At 34.2% G+C, this 24,287-nt stretch overlaps 2 protein-coding genes across 4 annotated transcripts in view; one reads left to right on the top strand and one right to left on the bottom strand.

Moving 5' to 3' along the window:
• The window catches only part of LOC140444943 (rho guanine nucleotide exchange factor 10), an 807,510-nt gene that overhangs the window by 608,893 nt on the left and 174,330 nt on the right, over positions 1-24,287 (bottom strand). For all 3 annotated transcript variants that reach the window (XM_072536652.1, XM_072536653.1, XM_072536654.1), the window contains exon 2: positions 1,583-2,029. In XM_072536652.1, the coding sequence (XP_072392753.1) occupies positions 1,583-2,025 (443 nt within the window). In that variant the 5' untranslated portion in view covers positions 2,026-2,029. The remainder of the gene's footprint in view (positions 1-1,582; positions 2,030-24,287) is intronic.
• On the top strand, positions 8,585-11,446 carry LOC140446268 (uncharacterized). The gene is made up of 2 exons (XM_072538806.1): positions 8,585-9,049; positions 9,131-11,446. Exon 2 carries the CDS (start codon positions 10,022-10,024, stop codon positions 11,444-11,446), a length of 1,425 nt encoding a protein of 474 aa, XP_072394907.1. The 5' UTR covers positions 8,585-9,049; positions 9,131-10,021.

The following is a 24,287-nucleotide window of genomic DNA, read 5'->3' as shown; positions in this document are numbered from 1 at the left end:
AGGCTAAGACAGTCTTACAAATATATAATCTCTAAAGATTTCCCACTAGGACAATTTTTTTAGTTACAAGCTTATTGTAACTGGAATACTAATATTAATATTAATGAGTGTGATAAATATACATGCTGCAAAAGAAGAAAAAGGAAAAGAAGTGAAAGATGAATTTTATGAAGCATTAAATTCATTGCCTGAAGAAATGCCCAGTCAAGATATTAAAATTATTATAGGCGACTCTATCAAAGGTCGGAACAGAAGACCTATACAAAACAGGGGGTGAAAATAAACATATGAATACAAATGATAATGGCCAAAGATTGATTACATTCGCAATTAAACACAGGATGAAAATAATGAGTACGCATTTCAGGAGAAAAAAATATACCTATATAAAGGAACGTGAAAAATTCCGGGATCAAATGCAACTAATCAAATAGGCCACATCTTAATACAAGAGAAATTCGCCAATTTAATAACAAATGAGAAAACGTGCAGAGGGGCTGACGTAGACTCAGATCATTTTTTGGTTAGAATTAATATGAATTAATACGAATGTAGAACAAAGTAAAAAAAAAATCAGATTTAAGAATAAAAAGTTTACGATCGCAAAAACAAGACCACCTAGAAAGGTATTCCGAACAACGAAAAAAGTAAAAAAGTCCGAAGAGAGCGGAAACGAAAGTATATGGATGAAAAAGTAAAGAAGAAAAATGAAATAAAAAATTTTTACAAAGAGGTAAAATACATTAAAACTGGGTATCAGGAAAAAACGATGAATGTAAAAAATAAGCAAGGAAACCTGATAGTGGACGAAGACCAAATATGTGAAAGGTGGAAAGAATATTTCGAAGAGATGCTAAATGACGGAGTGACTACTGAAGAAAATTATATAAACATGTTATGAAAAATTGCTATGAATACAACTGTTCAGCACAAGTACTTTTCATTGATTACAAAGCCGCCTACGATACAATAAACAGAAACAAATTAATAGAAACGCTAAAAGAATTCCAAGTACCAGAAAAAATAGTAAGATTGGTAAAAATGACAATTAGACAAACCATTTGTGCTGTGAAATACAACGGTACAGTCTCAGAAGAATTCGAAGTGAGAAAAGGTGTTCGCCAAGGAGACCCTTTGGCGCAAAATTACAAGATGCGAAAAAATCGACTAAGGGCACGTCCAAGATGAACGCTGGTAAAAGCTGGTAGTCAGATTCAGATTCTCTGACTCAGACTGTCTGACTCCGAGCACCAGGTAGGATATTCGCCATTACAACCGCTAGTTTTCCACGCCGACAGTGTAGAGCAATGACTGATCAGTGTAGCATGGTACTAACAAGACAACACGCTGAAGCTATTTTGCTGCTTAGTGACAATGTTTTAACAAAGTTAAAACCAATCAGTAGGGAAACACATCCAATTAATAAGTTTATCCCATAAGCTATTACTTTTAATTAAAACTTCTGGCGCCACATCTGTACATTTTGTAACTCTAGGTACTACTTTACTAAAGTAAACTTGTATTTGTTTTGACTCCATAGTTTAAATAATGTTCACTAAGTTAACGATAAAAGTTGACTTACCTGGTAAGATAGGTATGATTGCTCCTATAGGTCCCCTCTCGATAAGCTCCAGGATACTTGCTGGGCACATTAGTATGCCTCGTGGGTGGTCCTGGTTCATAGTAGGCATAGCTGTAATCCATACTGGGCCATGGAGGGTCAGGTTGACTAGACGGGCCCGGTATGGCCAAAAAATCCTCAGCCATTGCGGAAGTTGAAGGAGAGGAGTCGGATAATTGACTTGAGTGCTGATAAGAAGCTGGCGGAAACTTAGGTGGGGGCGGAAATTGTAAATGGGGGTGAGAGGGGTAAGTGGGATGGCAACGTCTTTGATTTAGAGACAGTTTCCGAATGGTACCACCGACGACGTCGTTGTTGTGATGGTTTTGGCACTGCTGAGATTGGTCCGACATTGTACGGCCTCGACATTGTTGCTGATGGTAATGTTGGGATCGTTGCCACATTTACCTAGAACAAAAGTTTAAATTAGAATTATCATCAATTATAAAAAATATCATGTAAATTTATTGTAATTAATATAAGCAGATTATATATACACACACATATATATATATATATATATATATATATATATATATATATATATATATATATATATATATATATATATAATGTCGTTTTCTCCCCTTTAATTAATTAAAATAAACATTTGCAGTGTCCTGTATTATAAGGAAACATTTCCGTGATACCTTAACAATCAACATGATCAACATCAACGACTCTGTTCTCCGGGAAATAAATTTTTTGTCGATATCCGAACTAAAAGTATTTCCTAATGAGACTGCGGGACGAAATTGTCGACAGAAAATTTTAATAATGAGTTCCGCGCAGTTGCTCTCAGGAAACAAATTCTGAGCACTCCTCATAATGAGATCGGAATGTTAATCCAGTGAGATGAAACGAGTGGGGTGTAAGGGAAAGTAATACGTCTAATTTTCTTTCTGATGCGAAATCACGCTGGATTATGTTTACTAATGAGGCCTTTCTAATCATATTCAGGTGGCGTGTGGGATTAAGGGTGGATGTGCTAATAGATTATTATTTTAGTTAATCAAATTTTACATTTTACTCCCCAATATTTTCTTATTTGAAAATTAGGATATTTTTTAGCAATTTTAAGTCTGATAAACTACTAAGAACAAGAGAAAAAAATTAAAATTTTTTTTTCTTATTTAGAAATTATTACTTATACTGTATTTTTCTTATTATCATCACGTTCTATATCAGTTTATTCTGAAATTTATTTTCTGCAATTTTTTTTTTCGGTATTTTCTTCAATATTTTTTGTTTTTCTTCAGTATTTTCAGTATAATTTTCGACTTTTAGTCCGATGGTGTTTCTTTATCCCTCTTTTTTATTTGTGCACTTTTTTTGTAATTTTAGTGTGAACTGCATTCACTAGGGCTCCAAAACCTTTCTTCTTTTTGGAGTCGTCTCCTATTGGAGGTTGGCTACCATCACAGCAATCTTTACTTTGTTGGCTGCAGCTCTGAACAACTGTATTGAACTGCACCCATACCACTCCCTTAAATTTCGCAACCAGGAAATTATCCTACATCCCACATTTCTCTTTCCCGAGATTTTTCCTTGGATTATGAGTCTAAGCAGAGCGTACTTTTCTCCTCTCATTATGTGGCCCAGATATTGGAAAAACCTTTGTGTATTTGAATTGTTCATTTAAGAGGTCTCACAGTAGTTTTGAATACTCCGTTATTAGTTGCAGGTTTCTCCATACATTTGCCTTTCTACTTCTAATGTGCGGACACCCCATTTTTACGTCTCCATTCCCAGCTTTTCGTTAACATTTTAATTTTTTTCTTCACTCTGCGGATCAGAAGGTTGTACCTTTTGTTCGTACGATCGCCATGTGTTAACAGTTAAGTTGCTTATGGTGAGATATGCCTTATGGCCTTTGTTGGTAATTGAAGTTATAATAAAAAGCATTTTGTTTCACTACATTAGCATATTAACTTACTTATATTATAGAATGGTAAACGAAAGTTAGAGGTTAAATATTAGATATGCTGACGACACAGTTATTATCGCAAATGACTGTAACGAGCTTCAAAGACTCATGCAAAGCATACACACAGCAAGTCAAGAATATGGTTTAGAACTCAATACAACCAAACCTAAATGCATGCTCATCAGCAGAACACAACAACCTCCGATGCAATTGACATTAAACAACCGAAAAATAGAACAAGTGGAGACATACACATACCTTGGAACCACAGTCAACACAAAATGGGACCAGTCAACAGAAATAAGATCACGAATTGAAAAAGCGCGAAACGCGTTCAACAATATGAAAAAGTGGTTCACAAGCAAAATCTCAATGGAACTAAAATTAAGACTGGTCAAGTGTTATGTCTTCCCGGTCTTGTTCTATGGAGCAGAGGCATGGACCACAACGGAAGCCACCCTGAAGAAACTAGAATCCTTTGAGCTGTGGATATATCGCCGTATTCTTCGGATATCTTGGACAGACCACATCACTAACGTGGAAGTAATGCAGAGAATAGGCAAAAGCAAAGAAATAATCTTCACCGTAAAGAAACGGAAGCTTGAGTACTTCGGACATGTCATGAGGCATACTAAGTACCGGCTGCTACAGTTAATAGTCCAAGGAAGAATCGACAGTAGGAGGGGACCGGGAAGAAGACGACACTCATGTCGAAAGCGTGCACTATACTCACAGACGAGAAAAAAATTAGCGATATCTTCGTAAACAACAGAAAAAACAATAAAAAATCTTCACGGGACTTGTAACGCTGGGATGCCAATTTTTGACATGACAGTTTGCAGAAAGTTTGCTGAGCAAGGTTTTAAATCATGTAGCCCTGCCAAAAACGAAAGTGGACCGTCGCAATGATAAAAAATAGACTGCAATGGGCCAAAGAACACCAAAATTGCACAATTGAGGATTGGAATAAGGCACTAACTACATCATTACTAAAGTTTAAATCGCTATAACCACTGTTTTTATTTAAAAAAAATATCTTTTTTTTATTCACAAGTTTCTTTCTCCGATTAGTGTACAGTGGATACTGATGTACAAGTCGATCTTCATCTGAAGACGGGTGGGAGAAAAATATCACAAGGATTGCATAGTGCCGTGAATAAAGTATCCTCTCGAGATCATGGTTTGCTCTGTGATCAGTAGCAAGGGCACAGGGCGGCTTGTACGTTGTGAAGGAAATGATGAACGAACATCAGTATATTGAAGTTCTGGAAAACACTTATGCCACAAATTAAAGACTGGTTTGACGAATCGCAAGATTTTACCTTTATGCACAATTCAGCACCGCGCCATAAGGCAAAAACAGTAACATCGTACCTGGAAAAATAGAAAATTAAAGTACTGAAATAGTCAGGTAATTTCCCAGAATACAACTCGATCGAAAATCTATGGAAGCCCATAAAGAGGGGGATTGGAAAGAGATTGTCACAAATAAGCAGCAGCTCATTGAGAGACTCATTGCCACCTGGCCCAAAGACGATAAAATAAAATAAGACTGTCTGAAAAACATTCAAATCATGCCAAGAAGGATCAAAGCTGTCATCGAAAGGAGGACACAAGAAATATTAAAAAAAATTGTTATTTAAGGTCAAAGAAAAAACCGTATCTACCATTTTTATGATTATTAATAAACAATACAAATACAACTGTTATTTTAGGTCTTTAGGATTAGGGTTCCATTAAACATTTTGTTTTTTAAAGGCTTCCGCCACCAAAAAAGTTTAAGAATCGCTGGTTAGTAAAACAGTAAGTTGAACTTGTTGATATAAGTTGGGGTTTACATTGCTAGCTTAAACTCTGCCTTATACAGGGTGAGTCATGAGGAACTTTACATACTTCTACCATATGTAGAGTCCCTCAGGGAGCATATCATGTGGCCACTAAAAAATGTCAACTCCTCTTCTTTATTAATTAACAGGGTGATTTGTGTAATTGACCATTTATTTCATTTTACTGTAGTGTTTATACGGCTCATTTGATTTTTTAAATTTTTGCATGATACAGTACACTACTATCAAGCATTCGACTGGTATTAGCTAAACTAAAAAATTCCAGGACTGGCTTTGGAAAAATTAATTTAGGGATTCGTATTAAATATTACACCCTGTATATATATTTTTTTAAAATGCAATAAGTGATTTTCAAACTACATAAATAGCCAATGAAAACGACATATGCGACAATGTTGTCGCACTTTTATTAAATTTTTAGTGAACGATCAAATCTTACCAAAAATAGAACAACCATAATGAAGTATCAAATTATATGGTATTAATTTAAACAAATGTTATAAATTTCAAACATTTTAATTAAAATGAGTTCCTACAACATAATCTAATGCGTAGAAAATTAACATCTTTACTGCCACTTTGTATTATCTCTACGATAGAATCAATTGTTTTTCAATTTTAAATTTTTACTCATAGATCGTATTGGTGCATTATTTTCGATAAATAATAAATTAAATTTATTAAAAAGTCAAACCTCTTGTATGTGTTAGTTTTTGTTGATTGTAAATGATTAAAATTTTATGTCAAATAATAATACATTGCATCAACTGTACTAAATAAAAATGAATCTAAAAAAGTTTAAAATGAAGGTTGGCGTTGACCGTTTGACGTTTCTTGATATTTTATACCCATTGTCATTATTGTCATTATCAATTGTTATTTATGTGTACAAGAATACATATTTCTTCTGTCATATCTACGTTAAGTACATTGTGTTAGTTTTGGTAGAGCTTTTGTTACTTTCGTTCAAAATGCCACATCAGTTTTCGACCACAGAATATGCAGACATAATATTTGTTTATGGATTCTGTAATGGGAATAGTAGGGCTGCTAGTAGAGAATATCGCAGGAGATTTCCTAATCGTCGAACTCCCAGTCATCCAACATTTGGGTCAGTTTTTAATTATTTGCGAGAAAATGGCACTTTTCCTAGTGGAACAACAGAGCGACATGTAGATGAAGCGCAGGAAGATGACATCATGGACGCCGTTACTATGAACCCTACAATAAGCACTAGACAAGTAAGTCGAGAAGTCAATGTTACTCAATCAAAAGTAAGTAGAGTCTTACAAAAAAATAATCTATACCCATATCACATTCAAATGGTTCAGCGACTACATGCTGGAGATGAGATCGATAGGTTGGAATTTTGTAGATGGATTAACAATAATCGACCAACGCTATACAGGATACTATTTACAGATGAAGCCCAATTTACCAGAGACGGGATAAATAATTCACGAAATTCACATGTGTGGGCAGAAGAAAATCCCCATGCTATTCGAGAACGTCGTTCTCAGTTAAGATTTTCGGTTAACATGTGGATTGGTGTCATAAATAACCAATTAGTAGGTCCTCACTTTTTTGATGGTCCTTTAACAGGGCAGGTCTATTTGAACTTTCTACAAAATATTTTGCCGAATTTGCTTGCCAACGCGAACGTTGCTATCCGAGGGATGTATTTTCAGCATGATGCGGCACCCCCACACTTTTTACTGGCAGTGAGACAACATCTCAATAATGTTTATGGCAACAGGTGGATAGGACGTGCAGGTCCTATTTCGTGGCCTTCAAGATCCCCTGATTTCAATCCCGTTGATTACCATATTTGGGGACGATTGGCAACTAGTTTACGCAGTGAATATTAATAACCGACAACAATTAATTGATAGAATTATACATTGTTGTAATACTATTAGAAACGATCCCGAGTATCCGTAATTCAATACGTCAATTAACAATTCGGCAACAAAAATGTGTACAGGCTGCAGGGTTCCATTTCGAAAATCTATTTTGAATTATTTTTATTTTGTTACCATTATTGTATCTTTTCCAGTTCTAATTTATGGGTTTATTTACTATGTACATATTTTTAGTTTTTTTTTAATTGTTCTTCGTTATTGTTAGTAGTTACTGTTTTTTGTTGTGCAGTGACTCAGTTTATCATTTCAATTAAAATGTTTGAAATTTATAACATTTGTTTAAATTAATTACCTTATAATTTGATACTTCATTATGGTTGTTCTATTTTTGGTAAGATTTGATCGTTCACTAAAAATTTAATAAAAGTGCGACAACATTGTCGCATATGTCGTTTTCATTGGCTATTTATGTAGTTTGAAAATCACTTATTGCATTTTAAAAAAAATTTATACAGGATGTAATATTTAATACGAATCCCTAAATTAATTTTTTCAAAGTCAGTCCTGGAATTTTTTAGTTTAGCTAATACCAGTCGAATGCTTGATAGTAGTGTATTGTATCATGCAAAAATTAAAAAAATCAAATGAGCCGTATAAACACTACAGTAAAATGAAATAAATGGTCAATTACACAAATCACCCTGTTAATTAATAAAGAAGAGGAGTTGACATTTTTTAGTGGCCACATGATATGCTCCCTGCTACATATGGTAGAAGTATGTAAAGTTCCTCATGACTCACCCTGTATATGTTACTTTGACATGATTATATAGATTTTCTTTTATTAGTACATATTGCACTGCCATCTGACGCATCTGGATGTATTGATACCTTGCATTCTTCGACGTTTATAATATTTTTCTGTAAAATGCTTTTGAGAAATTGATACAAATTTCTTTTATATTGAGATTCCATTCTATGGTTCATGTTTTATTATTTATACCTCCTTTAGTGTTATGATACTCGAAGCGAATAATTATCTCTAATCGAACTGTCTATCTTGATAAGTTTTCCAAATATCATATCGCTGCTTTAGTAATAAACAGGTGTAACACAAAATTTCTCTGTTTTCACTTTAATAATGTAACTAATAAACTGGATCGCCACCTATCGGTGAGTAGTAAAATCATACTCTAATTTAACGGGGAACCCTCATTTTAAATTATTACATCCTTTTCCCATTGGCGCTTTGGCCGCGACGTTTTAGTAGTACCTAGAGTTAAAACGAATTGCACCAGTGACATACACATACACGTGTCTTTAAACGTAAATCAAATTTATTCAATTTACTATTAAACGTACAGTTGTGTTTTTTGGGTAATTACTGCATACACCAGTTTAGTTTTGATCTTAAAGGTAAGTTTTTACTTAATTTTAGTGATAAAGCACTCTTTTAGTAGTTGCATCTTTGTATTACTAAATTTAACATCGCTTGCTACAAATTATTTTAATTTGTTTCACTCTATTACTAAAAGAATCGTAGATGAGTTACCTTAATTCTGAATGTACCGTTTTACTATTAAAATATGTTTCTTTTTCGATTAGATTTATGCAGTTTTTGATTATTAACCTTTATTTTATAAAAAAAATTCATTTTTTCCAAGACACATTTTATTGTGTTTCACTTTATTACCAAAATGTTTTGTAATTTTAGGTTTTATTTAGGATGCAAAATACTAGAACGATAAAGATATTCACAATGTTGGAGGCAATAGGGAACGAAGTTCAAAATGTAAGTTAAATTATGTTTTATTAGTAATTATAAGGTAGCAGTACCGCATTGTTCAACATAAATTTTATTAATTATTTTTAGGTGCAGCAAACAGATACAAATCCGGGTTCCCCAGGAAATTTTAACGATATCAGCAGGTCTGAAAATGTATTGCATAACGATAGCGTAGATAACTCTACCAGCAGATCTGATAATCTCATACCTGGTGATAGCCCAGATAAATCTACCACCGGGTTTAAAAATCTTAGACCTGACAACGATCAAGAGATGGTAAGTTAAAAATGTAATGCAAAATAGCATTTCAGACCTTTACTATAAAAGCGAATAACAAATAATTTATCTACAGCTAATGCTCTTGCCTTTTGCAAACTCTTTAGCAGGTAATAATATGTTATAAATTTTCAATATTTTTTTTAGTTTCAACAAAGTACTAGCCAGAATCGTAGTTCAAGAAAAAATTATACAATTTCTCCAGTCAACACAGATGAAAGTGATGTGGATTGCAGTGACATTGATCCTGATTATACCTATGAAAGTTCACCCAAGGAAGGCACTTCGAATGCTTTAGATACTACCGTAAGAAGCGCCTCACCGTCGTCCTCACCATCTTTGTCTGAGAAAGAAAATATCACAGAGAGTCGTCCCAAAGGTAAGAAAAGATGTAGGGAGCCGTCAAAATGGAAACAAAATCAAGCTCAAACTTCAAGAAATTCTGGAAAAAGTTACGTGTCTAAAAAAGGCAGAGTAATACCTGAAAGATCATTAAAGCCCCCTTGTTCAGATAGTTGCAGATTAAAATGCAATCAAAAAATCAATCAAGAGCAAAGGCTTAAGTTGCTTAATTCATTTTGGGGGATAGGAGATCTTCACGCACAAAGAGCCTTTGTGAGCTCGTGTACCGTTGATGTTACCCCAAAATACAAATACACCAACGCCGAACAGCCCAGAAATCCTAACAAGGCTTTCTATTTTATGGTTGGTGAAAAAATTAGAGTCTGTAAAATTTTTTTTAAAAATACATTGGATATTTCAGAACGATTTGTGAACACTTCTTTACAAAAGACTGATGAACATGGTTTTGTCCAACCGGATCTTAGAGGTAGGCATTCAAACCACCCTAAGCTCTCTGAGGAATTGATTCAAAGTATTAAAGATCACATTAATTCAATTCCTCGAATCGAATCTCACTATATCAGATCAGACTCGTCTCGAGAATATATTGAAGGGAGCAAAACTATTGCCGAACTTTATCGAGATTTTACAGAAACACAGAAGGCATTAAGCAAGGATACAGGTAAATACTGTACATACTATGATATTTTTACAAGAGAATTTAATATAGGGTTTCACCAGCCAAAAAAAGATCAGTGTGACCAATGTTTACAATATGCAAATTCCAATAATGAACAAAAGAAATCACTGCAAGTATTATATGATCTTCATCACGAGGAGAAAATTTTGTGCAGAAATGAGAAAAAGGAAGATCGAAAACTTATACATGAAAATAACAAAGTTGTAGTTTTTGATTTACAGGCTACTCTTCAGAGCCCTCAGGGTAGTACGTCGGCATTTTATTACAAATCAAAATTAAATTCATATAATTTTACCATGGCAGAATTGACAAAAAAAGAAGAGAGGGGCAAAAATTTGAGTTACGAAAAAGTTCATTGTTATTTCTGGAGTGAATGTGATGCAAAGCGAGGTGCAGTAGAAATTGGATCATGTATTTTAAATTATCTTTCCCAATTAAGTGGAGGTTCAGACGTGACGTTTTTCTCTGATAATTGCTGCGGTCAACAGAAAAATAAATATGTTGCATCCGTTTATTTATATGCCGTGACCAATTTAAACATCAATAAAATTACTCACAAATTCTTAATTAAGGGGCATAGCCAGAATGAAGGAGACAACATTCATAGTCTCATTGAAAAAGATATTAAAAGAAATTTAAAATCAGGACCCATCTACATACCAGCACAATATGTTACGATTATTAAAGGTGCTAAAAAAACTACTCCTTATTTTGAAGTTCATGAACTGAACTACGATTTTTTTACTGATGTTAAAGCATTGCAAGAAGAGTGGGGGTACAATTTCAACATAAATACTTTAGGTGAAAGTGTAGTATGGAATAACATTAAAGTTATTGAATGTAGAACAGATCAGCCTTTCACACTTTTCTACAAATTATCGTACAAAGACCATCAATTTTTTAGTATAAATGTAAGAAATAAACCAAGAAAAAAGGTATTAACGATAAATGAAATTTATTTAAAAAAGGCGTATACTCAAAAAGCTGAAATCAGTGAAATCAAAAAGAGGCACATTAAAGAACTTATAAGCAAAAATTTAATTCCTTCGTTTTATGCTTCCTTCTATGACGCATTAGTCAAATAACCACTATTTCTACTGAATGTAACTTGTGTTTTATTATGATAAATTAGGATTTAAGATATGTTTGATTAAAATATTCAGTTTTCTGTTTATTAATGTATTGAAATAAAAATTCAACATTTACACAAGCTAGCTTTATTATTCTCCAATAACCTCTTTAAGTACATTAAACAATTTTTTTTTCAATATTTGGTTTTAAATTTCGATATGAAACATGGTCCACCTTTGTATTAAACTGATATTTTACTACTTAATGCAGGTAATTCACTTACCTTTAGTTGTAAGCTGAAATAAAAACCAATCATTCTTTTTCCGTTTACATTTTTTTAGTACTAGACAGAAACAAAATTAAACTTTCTATTCGTAATCTGTATTTAATCAGAAGAACACTAAAGCAAATCTGAATGTATGAGTTCAATACAAGTTATTTTTAGTAAAAAACTGAAGTAAAACTAAATTCACCTTTTTTTGTTTTACTTTTTAGTAATAAAGAGAAGTAAAAGTGAACTGTCTTTTTAAAAGATCATTATTTTTAAATATAAATCTGCAATAATACATATTTTACAGATAGATCTTAAGCAGATTGAACGATTCAGGTACCAAACCAATTGAAATTAAAGTACGTTAACAAACAAAGATAAAATGGGCAACTGAATTTTACCATTTCATTTAAAACACAGTTTTTGGCTGTTTGCCAAAGATCGTGTTTTTTGAGTTACACCACTTTATTATTAAAGCAGCGATATGAAGAATATCCTGTCCGTTTTCTGAATTCCTCGTGTACTTGTTTTGTTTCGTAAGTATATTTGTACAGAAAAAATATATTGAATTATTAAATAACACTTTTGTCCCTCTGTACATTCCAAAAACTCAACCTCAACGGCAATAACAATTTGTTTTCATATAATAGAATTTCCCATATATCAACCGACCAACCAATCCCATTAGTTTTACCGCTAGCTTCAAACAAACAGGCTCTGTTTCCGAATCCGAATAATGTCTATTTTTAGTGTTAAGACGTGGAATCAAGATTGGCCACACACAAAACATCTTGCGTATATTTATAGAGTGTGTGACACTAATGAGAGTGGCAACATTTTTCGAACTGTTAAATTTATTCAGCATTAATTAAATTGTGACTGTTTAATGGCGCTTAAGAGTATAAATTTAATATATAAATGGTTTTCTTCGCAAATCTAATTAGGTATGCATGCGTGAATGATAATAGGATAAATATTATTACAGAAAAAAATTCCAACTAAAATGGTATATTGGTCATCGAATTTTTACAAGCCATTGTAAAGGAATTTGACCTTAACCAAAATTTTACTGTTATAAAAAATGGGTTTAGATTGTCTAGTTCAAATCTACAGTACATTCCAATAAACGTCACAGCCTTTATAAACACTGATATGTTTTTAAAATAGTTCATAATTTCACAAATTTAGATTTAGATTTTATATCCTGAATAAATTTTTTTTAATATTTCATGATAAGAATGGAAATAAACATTCTTTTTTTTTTGTTTTTATAGATGGGGTCTAGAATATTCAAAAGACATCTCAGTCCAGGAAACAGCTAGGCCTATCTGCTAAACTAGACCCCCTCTGTCGCCCAGCGATTCGGAAGCGGAATGGCCGCTGCAGGGCCGGCATCACTTCCGAAGCACTACCTTCACTAGAAGTTCAGAAGGTGCTGGAGTTTTAAAACTTTTGATTGGATCCAAATTTTTCAATTTATTCAAACTTCTACTTTTATATCGTACTAATCTGTAACGAATCGAATCGTTACTAGGGCGACTTTTGTTGACAATAAGATGCTGAGCTTGGAAGGTTGTGCTTCGGTGCAACGATTGTAAACCGGCACGCATGTTACATAAGTTGTGCTCTAGTTTCGAATTGTCCTAATAAAATTTGATAAACAGCTATTTTAATTCATTAAAGTATTCTTAAACCGTTTTATTAATTTAGAGTATAAATTTTATATCATTGCATTCATTGTTAACAAAAAAGTCTTCAAACCAATAAGTCCAAGAATATGTTACCTAAGAGTAAGAGGTTTTTTAACATCAGTCTCATAAATGTACATGCCCCAACCGAAGACAAAGAAGAGGATGTCAAAGATCAATTCTATGAGGAAGTAGAGACCATCTACGATAGATGTCCCAGAAACGACATCAAGATCATAATTGGAGATCTCAATGCAAAAATAGGGAAAGAAAATATATATAGTCCATACATCGGAAAATGCAGTGCTCATGACGTCACCAACGACAATGGAAATAGAATGATAGGATTTGCAGCATCCAAGGGCATGGTCGTTGGAAGTACCTACTTCTCCCATAAGAATATCCATAAAGTAACATGGACGTCGCCTGATGGTACAACCAAAAATCAAATAGATCACATCCTAATAGAAACCAGGCACTTCTCTAATCTAATGGATGTACGTACTTATCGTGGAGCTAATATAGATTCAGACCACTTCTTAGTAGGCGCAAAAATAAGAGCAAGAATCTCAAATGCAAAAAAAGAAAAGGGCAAGAAAAGTACTCGCTACAATTTAAAACTCTTGAAAGAGCCCCGTGCACTAGAAAGGTATCAAAATTACCTTGAACATGAAAGTACAACAGATGAGAATTTAACAGCTAGCGAGCAATGGGATATATGTAGAAGAACAATTAAGGAAGCGGCAAACAACGTCCTAGGACCAGAAGAATCCACTCCACGCAACAGTTGGTTCGACGATGAATGTGAAGATATCACTAAAAGAAAAAATTATGCATATAAACTTATGCAACAAAGAAGAACACGGGATAAGGAGCAAATGTACAAAGATCTCAGGAAGGAGGAAAAACGCATACATCGAAGGAAAAAGCGGACCTTCGAAAACCAGATTATGCAAGAGCTTCAATCATTAAAGGGGCAAAATGAAACTAGAAAGTTCTATAATATCCTAAATAAGACAAGAAAAGAATTTAAACCACGGCTGACGATGTGTAGAGACAAAAATGGACATATAGTCAGTACCGCTGACGCAGTACAAAGCAGATGGGTTGAGCACTTCAAAGAACTACTTGGTACCGAAGTGGAAAATGATGCGTCACCCCAAAAACCAAGAAATAACACTCACGTAGAACCTCCTTCAATATTTGAAGTGAAAGACGCAATCACACGACTCAAAAATAGCAAGTCCCCAGGAGTGGATTGTATCCCCGCAGAGCTCATCAAACATGGAGGTAACAGCATTATGCACCAAATTCACAACATAATAGTCAAAGTCTGGGAAGAAGAACAAATGCCAGAGGAATGGTGCACTGGAATCATATGTCCACTGCACAAAAAGGGAGATTTGTTGGAATGTAAAAATTATAGGGGTATAACTCTTCTGAATACAATGTACAAAATATTCTCCAACACCCTGTACAGCCGTTTAAGTACGTACGTGGAAGAAATCCTTGGTGAGTATAAAAGCGGTTTTAGGCCAGGTAGGTCAACAATTGACCAGATTTTTGTGCTACATCAAATCTTAGAAAAAACCAATGAATTTAATATTGACACGTTCCATCTCTTTGTGGACTTTAAGTCAGCGTATGATAGCGTCCTAAGAGGTAAATTATACGAAGCCATGAATGAACTTAACATTCCCCATAAATTAATAAGGCTCGTAAAAACAACTATGAGTAAAGTGATCTGCAGAGTGCAAATACAAGGCGATATGTCACAAGCGTTTGAAACATATGCAGGGTTACGGCAGGGAGACGCGCTGGCGTGCCTTCTCTTTAATATAGCGTTAGAAAAGACTATAAGAGATGCCGAGTTACACAATAGGGGAACAATCTTTAATAAATCAACGCAGATTATGGCGTACGCTGACGATCTGGATTTGATCGCACGTACTACACGAGGACTTAAAGAGATGACTTCCACCTTCTTGACAGCCGCACAAAATATGGGCCTTAAAATAAACGAGGAAAAAACCAAAATGTTAGCATCTATTCTAAATAACAGAGATAGAGCTAGAAACGCCGAAGAAAACTTCAGTATAGACCAATATAATTTTGAGGTAGTAAATAAGTTTACATATTTGGGTTCTCTCATAACAAACGATAATGACACATCTGAAGAAGTAAAACGGAGGGTACTGCTAGCAAACAAATGTTATTTTGGACTAAGCAAGCAGCTAAAAAACAGAAATTTAAGCCAGAAAACCAAACTAATAATATATAGAACACTCATCCTACCAGTGCTGACATATGGGTCAGAAACATGGACCATCTCCAAAACAGACGCAAATCTTCTGCTCGTCTTCGAAAGGAAGATACTAAGAAGAATAATGGGCGCATTCTGTGAGAATGGTATTTGAAGAAGGCGATATAATTTCGAATTGTACGAGAAGTATAAAAAAATAGTAAATGGTAGAGATGTAATATCCTTCATAAAAATAGGTAGGCTTAGATGGGCTGGACATGTGTCAAGAGCAAATGAAAATTACCCACCCAGACGAACTCTATTATCGGTCCCAGTGGGAAATAGGAGTAGAGGCAGACCACGACTGAGATGGAGGGACGGTGTGGACGAGGACGCAAGGAAAATCGGCGCGGCAAATTGGCAACGGTTGGCGATGAACAGAAACGACTGGCGAAATAGACTGGGGAAGGTCAAGGCTCAACTAGAGCTGTAGCACCACTGATGATGATGATAAATTTTATATCAAACACTGCACTGTCGATTTTTCGTAAAGGCTCAGAGACCTGGACTCCTAACAAAAAATAATGAAAACATGTTAGGATGTTTCGCAAGAAAATTACTAAGGCGAATCTATGGAGCCGTTAATGACAATGGAGTGTGGAGAAGACGATACAACTTCATACTTTATAGAATATAGCAGGAACCTGATATCGTATCATATTAAGATAGGACGTTTGAGGTGGATAGAGCATGTAATGCGGATGGAACAAAATGACCCAGGTAGAAAAATGTTCCTTAATAGACTCATTGGTCAGATAAGAAGAGGAAGACCCAGAACAAGGTTCCTTAATAACATCGATGAAGACATGAGAAATCTGGGAATACGTGCTTGGTGGAGGAAGGCGATGGACAGGGACGACTGGAGAGAAATTCTTGAGGAAGCTAGGACCCACGCAGTGTTGTAAAATGAGAATGATGATGATGATAATCTCTATAAATTTTGTGACCGTATGTGTTCATTAAGAATTGAAATACTGCATTTGTGTATTAGAAAAATGCATTTTAAAAGTGCATTTTTAAGTATTTAAAGTAAAAAAAATTATAACTCAATGAATATTGATAAAAATCAGTCCGTTTTTGAGGTCGCTTAACACAAATATGATACAGGTGTGAATACATGGTGACCACTAAGGATCTTTCAACACCTTTCTCTGGAGTTTTATAAAAATACGTTACATAACTAACCAAAACTTGTTACTTGGGGGGTTTTCGAGGTCGAACCACATAAACAACAGATTCACCACTATATTATATATCGGCTGTCATTTTTCGTCTAATTGGTTAGATTCATTTATTTTTTAATTATTGACACATTTTCTTTAGTAACTATTCCATAGAGTAGTTTCCTATTGTTCTCATATTCTTTATACCTAATATTTTCCATTCTCGGTGTAATGTAAATCATATAACAAGCAACTGCTTCGTCAAACATACCGGCCTTTTATGTAGAAACGCCTAACAAATAAAGAAAAGGTGTGTATTATGTATTATGTATTATTTCTATATTTGTACGAGTAAATACAAAGAATGATACAACCCATTATCTTTTATGATTTATTATCGGGTTGTAGCACTCAGTAGGTGTTTGCTGTGTCGCGTTCAGATAACCGGAAAATAAAAAAAAACGGCGTTACAGCATTGTGAGTAAATAACCAATATTTTATTTTTTAACAATGTGTTGACACTCTCAATTTCGATCACTAGTGGGTGTCCCACTGTTGGATACTTGCATACTAGCAGTGGGTTATTTTTTTGTTTTTAAGTGCTTCATAGTTAACAATTACAAAGAAGGAAATTCATATGATATATTTTCATAGTTTACACCGTTTTCCGATTCCGAATTAAACTCGATTAATATAGATTGTTAATTATGGGCCATTCTCAACATATTTAGATGTAAAGCACTCCTAAACTAGTGAGTTGTATATTTTTTAAGTTCACTGGATTCCCATTGAACCATATGTTTTTCAATAACCTGCCTACAAATTGTTCCAAATAATATATCTAATAGATATTTTAATTAATATTTAGAAAATTAGGTATTTGGTCATTTCTTTGAGATCATACACAAAAACTTATCTTTGCTTTCCAAAGCGACAAAAAAACTTTTAAAACTTATATAAGGCCCAAAAGAAAATGTGTTCAAACATTTTTAGTTATTTTTGTTTATAACTTTTTTAGTTTCCATTTTACCATTAAAAGTAATAGAAACAAAGTTGTAGAAAATTTAATTTGCTACAAATAATGTTTAATAAAATTTTCTGCAAGGTTGCTAATTTACGAGATACAGGGCGAAAACCTTTTGCTCTCTTTTTCCGTGATGGCGGCCGGGGCGCCTTGAACTTAAACCTATACTAACCACTCCCACACATCAAAAAAATAAAATTGCGTCCTCTCAAAAATGTGATTTCACTGTAACTTTTCAATGGACTATTATTATATCAAAGCCAACTAATAATTGATCTAATCAAATTCAACGCATATTTACCCTTAGTACCGACATATTTAGATTTAATGTTGGTTAGAATTATGTATTTCCAAGATTTTTTCTATCTGTTCCGCTGAAACATACGCTTCAGTTCACACATGCATTAAGTTGTCATCGTAAAGGCGTGAATATAAAATACGACGTTTATAATAAACGACCCTTAATAAACATCGTAAAACTATTCGTTCAGTTTTTTGGGTAATGAAAATAAATATAGAAGCCGTGGTGTTGGAATTTCATTTCCTTGTTATTGTTAGTTTTCCAAGAAGTGTTTACATTTCGGAAATTAATCATTTTATTTACAAAAATTGTTCCTAAAAGTATAAATTATAGTTGTAATCTATAGCATATAAATAAGCCAGAATAAAAGAAAATTAGAAAGAAATAATAAAAAAAACACCATAAATACAAGGTAGAGAAAAACACTACGAAATATCATCATAATATATCTTCTTCATGTCGTATAGCATATCAGTTTACACACCAACAACCTCAGTGGAAGAAAAAAAACAGCAAGCAACATATATAACTATGTGGTTCATTTAAGAATATCACGACAAACAGTTTTATGACATGAAAATCTAGAATTGGAGCATTTTCCTTAAGAAAAATCCTCTTCTATAAATCTTCCGTCTTCTTTTGGAAACCAAGCATAATTTTTTTCTTATTCACACTTTCGGCATCAGTATATACTTATACCATAGTTCCATCTTAAAAACCATGACATTCGTTTCGATCTGTATAGATAGCAATGTCACTATAACTCAACTGACTAAAAAAAAAGTATTAAGGAACCAAGAGATCCATCTCTTATTTGTTGACCTAACAAAAGCATACAAATCATGGGCACCGCCAGGATTATTTTCAGAAAGGTGCATCTGCATCAACACATACTCCAGTTAACAATCGGTTCTTTGTGTGATGATCTTAGAAAGGATGATTACAAACATTACTTATGATGGACTAGAATAAAAAGAAATCAGTTGGTGTAAATCGGGGTTGTTTGGCGTACGACATGATCTTCCACTTCGTGGGAAAAAATGTTTTTACAGACCTGCTACATTTTCGAGTTGACTGGGGGACGAGATTCTAAAGAATTATTAGAGTATTAAAGAAGTATTAGAGTCTGCGGTCATTTTTGAGAAAGCTCAAAAAATTTCCAAGAAACTGAACGTTGAGTTTAAGCGTCCTAGTGTCGTTTCGTCGTAGAAAGGGGTCGAACCGAATTTGTGTCTTAGTACGCTCTGCAGAGGGCTTTGATCGTCTATTTCTTGCATGAAAAATTAAATAAAAACACCAATAATTGTAGTTGTAGCCTCAGAGTCTGGAAGTTACAGAAGGAGAAGAGCCCCTAGAGTGTATATGACTCTAGCAGAGCCCGTGATAGACTGTCTTGCTTGACCATCGCTGTCTAGTTGTTCTTTTTCTGTTGGTTGTTTCTCTTTGTGGTTGGTCTTGTTGTCCTGTTTTAGGCGGGACACCTAAAACAGGACAACAGTTTGTTTTTGCTTCTTGTTGGCATGTTTTGCTGCATTGTGATCACTGGTGGTACGTGTCGGTGGCTGTAGTCCTGCGGAGGAGGTGGTGTCCAGGTTGATCAGAGGTAAAAGGGTTTTGAGCTAAAACGGTCCTTTTCAGAAATTTATTAGTAAAAAATATATAGTTATGAATTGTGACTGAATTTATTTAATAAATGTATAAATGTTATGAATCGCGGAGAGGGCAGCTGTGGCTGTGTAGCCTCAACAATAGACAGGTATAATTGTGCAACGGAATCGGGAAACCGCAGAAAATCGATCCCTCCCTGTCCGTAGCAATGCTCGAAGTGAGCTATTTAATAGTTACGGCGAAAATAGAGTGGAGTTGCTTTCAGGATATCAATGTATTCATCAGGGAGTTCGTTGCTGGCAAGGGTCAGCAATTTAGTGGGTAGGAATGGGAGTTTGCGTTTGGGGTATCTGTTGAATACATGGCCAAAGACTGAGCAGGTAGTTTTAATGTATTTTGGGCGCTGAAGTTTTGGTCATGGATGGGTTTGATTGTATAACTCCTGCTCAGAGAGGAGAGCCTCTTATTGATGGGCTATTGATTCGACAGTTGATGTATGAGGGCGGAGGGATAGTCGTGCCGTTTATTGTTTACTCTACGCAGGATTCCCCGTTCCAATCCCAACATTTGTTGTGTAAGACGGTGATTGAACATGACATAAATATTTGCTCTATATTTAATCACCGGCCTGATAAATGTTTTTGCGTGTGTATAATAAGCGTACGTGGGGTGTCCGTCCGAATTTACCACAAATACCATTGAGTCAACTGACTCTTCTCCTCACCCTGTTACAGATTGCAGCCAAGCGGTCCTCCAGTTTAGTGTTTCTGTGTTGTGTGTAGTGTGTCTGCTGAGATTGGGGTGTCTAAAGAGAATTAATTGTGTTTTATTAGTGTTAGGTATTACTCCCCATCTCCCGCACCACCTCTCGACCAGGGCAAGGTGATTTTGAGCAAACCTACATAGAGCAAATGGTTGACAGAGTGGTAGAAGTCAGTGAAGAAAACGGACTGTCACTAAACACAAAAAAGACACAATTTATGGTAATTACAAAAGCCCAACAGCGCCAAGAAAACATAACAATACATAGAGAACAAATTAAAAAAGTTGAAAAATATAAATATCTGGGTACAATAATTAACGAAAATAATGAGTACACAGAAGAGAATAAGGCAAGAATAGGACAGGCAAGAAATTCTTTCAACAAACTGAAAAAAGTACTCTGCAGCAGGGACATTTAAAGAATTAAAGGGGCATTAAAGAAAGATGTTTCGGACAGATTAGAAGCCTTCGAGTTATGGGCCTACAGAAGGATATTAAGAATAAGTTGGGTGGATAGAGTCACGAATGTCGAGGTGTTGAGAAGAATGGGAAAAGATAAAGAGGTTTTAAATACAATTAAAGTCAGAAAACTGCAATATCTGGGACATGTCATGGGCGAGCGTTATAACTTGCTGCAATTAATAATACAAGGAAGAATACAGAGTAGAAGGAGTCGCGGAAGAAGACGCATCTCCTGGTTAAACAATTTGAGAGCTTGGTTTAACTGCACTTCTGCTGACCTCTTTAGAGCAACGGTATCGAAAGTGCGAGTTGCCATGATGGTTGCCAACTTTCTTAGAGCAGATGGCACATGAAGAAGAACATAGAGCATCTGCGTCTCGAAATGTTGTTGCGAGAGCAGTGTCGTCTGCGTAAAGTAAAGTGAGGGTGCGAGTGTCTCGTGAGTCAGCGAAGTCTCTTGACGTAAAAATCGCCTACTTCTATACATGCGTATTGTAGCGATTTTAGGGATTTCCAGGTCAATTGGCCAATAGGAAGGATTAAAGGCTAGGCGATGCGCATTGGAGAGCGCACTAGCTATAGACTAAAGCACTCGATGACACTAGAGTAGTGGTAAAATAGACTTATAGATCAAATAATCCATCTGAAAAAGTGGAAGAATTTTTCAAAAGATATATACTTATTTCATACTTGGATTCTATTATTTCTTCACTAAAAACTCGATTTTCTTCAACACACAAGAAAGTATTTTCGATTATACAGCTTTAACCAGAAAGTATGGGGAGATTTGACAGATTTTTATCGTAGCAAAAAGTACACAGTGTAACTGTAACCACTTGCACCCCGCTGCCGGCGCCCATGATACCATTAAAAAACTATAGCATGTCCTGGAAAATTCTTCAACAAATAATACGATTATTAAAGCTGCAAAGCAACTATACAAATAAGCCACATGAAAAATTAAAGTTAGAAAGAATCGGAACAATTCCTTGTAACTAACGGATTGCGGCAGTGTTGTTGTCATTCTCCGGTTCTGTTTAAAATATATCTAAACAAAGCCCTGAGAAGGTAAAAAAGATTCCGTTCTAGAATGGGCGTATAATTTAATGGGGAGAATGCTTTGTGCACTCTTCATTTTGCTGATGATTAGGTGGTTATAACCCAGGACAAAAGACCTAGACTTTATGGCTAAACTGTTATTTAAAGAATACGTGATTTGAGAGCAAAACACAATATCTGTACATTGGGAAATCTGATACTAGATGAAAACACTCTAATTAATGCTTGCAGAGAGTACATATTTAGGCACAACAAAAACCCACAGTGGATCTCGAGAAAGAAAACATCTCTCCTTTAATTCAACCTTTAAAAGTATCGTGCTGTATGCAAGCGAACCATGGCAGCTAAAAAAATCCCTAGAATCTCGATTATTGTCCTTGGAAAATCACGACTCGAAAAAATACCCAATGACCAAATACAACAAAATATGAGAAATGGAATGCAGACAACTTATTTAATATGGCCGTGTCCAAAGAAACGTTCAAAGAACAATATTGGAAAGGAATTTTTAGGCTGAGAATTGGAATGGCGTTGAAGCGGAAGGAGTAAGACTCTATGAAAACCGGATGAAAAAATATATGTTTTCTATATTCTGACATTGTACATTTATATATTTTCTTTTCCTTTCACAACGTTACATTGATTCCTGGGTGAGAAGAGTGTAATCCCTGTTGAATCTTTTATTTAAATAATACAATTAATAATTCTGGCTGTGTGGGAATCCTCGCTAATGCCAAAAAAAAGAATGTTTTCACCATGGACATATAAACATAGATGGACACAGCAATAATATACCTTAAACACACACTGTTTTGAAGCTTTGATATTCCTGGACAAGAGGGTAAAGGGGAGTAAAACGGGTATCGATAGACTGTGATACTTCCTCAATGAACATAAGCGTGCTCGAATTTTTACTCGCGGGGATAATTATTCAGACGTTAATAATTGGAAGTAGTAATAATGTATAAAAACACGTTTTTATAGAAAAAATAAAATACAATTTTATTTGCTTTAAAATTATTACAATAAAATATAGTTGAGCTCAAGTTAATTTTTTAATAGGTATCAAATAATCCTACGATAAAAAAAAAACAATTAAAAAATATACATTTGTCAAATTTAAGTACATACCTATATTTATTGATAATTGTATTAAAACATATTTTTTAAAATTGTGACAAATTTGTTTTAATACAGTATGAATAGATTCCTAGTAGTAAAGGTTTCTGCTTTAAAAATATTTATTGATCATTCCAAAGCTGGCATTTGACATAAAAATTATTTGAAAATATACCTACTTATTAAAAAGTAGGCGTGAAAATGTATAAATTATTGGAAAGCTATTCAGCGAACAGAAATATTAAAGTAAAAATGGTAAATAGACATAATAGAAGACGTTGGTACAGAAATAAATTTTTATTGATTGCGAAATAAAACAGTCTTAGTAAGAACGCTTCTTATGCGCACGGTGTTAGCATCTAAAGTAGTCCTCCTTTCATGATGAATTCCAATTTTAAAATATTTCTCAAGAACCAATTTGCATAGAGTGACTATCGATTGTATCTTCATCATACATATGGTCACCAAAATGCTCATAAATTGATTTTGGGACATTTTGTATGGTTTTATTAATAAAAATATTCATAAGGTTTTTAACTCGTCTGTTGTAGATATTTATAGTTTTATTAAAAAATCTGAAATATTTTTCAGCTTCCTTACAAGTTTTAATAACCAAAAATGATGCTTTTGAAAAGTTTTTATACTGTTTTCTCTGTTGAAGTTTGGAGTAAGTTTCATCATTAATCAATATTATTTGGAAACCTACATAGAAAAATAAATGAGTTTTATTTATTTCACTAATTTATTTGAATTCATGAGAAATATTAAATTAAAAAGCTACTAAACAGATCTTTTTAATCAGATGATGTCTACTTACAATTTAAAAATGTCTATACTAATTTCATGAACTAATATCTTGTTCAATACATTAATGAATATGAATAAACCTAATGGTACCTGCCTAATGGCCTATGAAAGACATATTTTAAAATGTAAACAGACAGGCTTCCTCAGTTCCTCATCTTAATAATGTAAACAAACAGTACTTACAAATTAAATGAGACATTGGGATGTAAATATTTCGTTTTTTTGCAAATGCAATACTGTAGCACCATTATTATAATATGTTTATTTCACTATTTACAAATATCACTTA

Source organism: Diabrotica undecimpunctata, chromosome 7 (genome assembly GCF_040954645.1).
Source record: "Diabrotica undecimpunctata isolate CICGRU chromosome 7, icDiaUnde3, whole genome shotgun sequence".
NCBI classification, from domain to species: Eukaryota; Metazoa; Arthropoda; class Insecta; order Coleoptera; family Chrysomelidae; genus Diabrotica; species Diabrotica undecimpunctata.
Note: the sequence above shows the minus strand (reverse complement) of the source record. Positions and strands in the feature narration are given on the sequence as shown.

Excerpts from the sequence above, each read along its gene's own strand:
- LOC140446268 (XM_072538806.1), top strand. The coding sequence starts at position 10,022 with ATGGTTGGTGAAAAAATTAGAGTCTGTAAAATTTTTTTTAAAAATACA.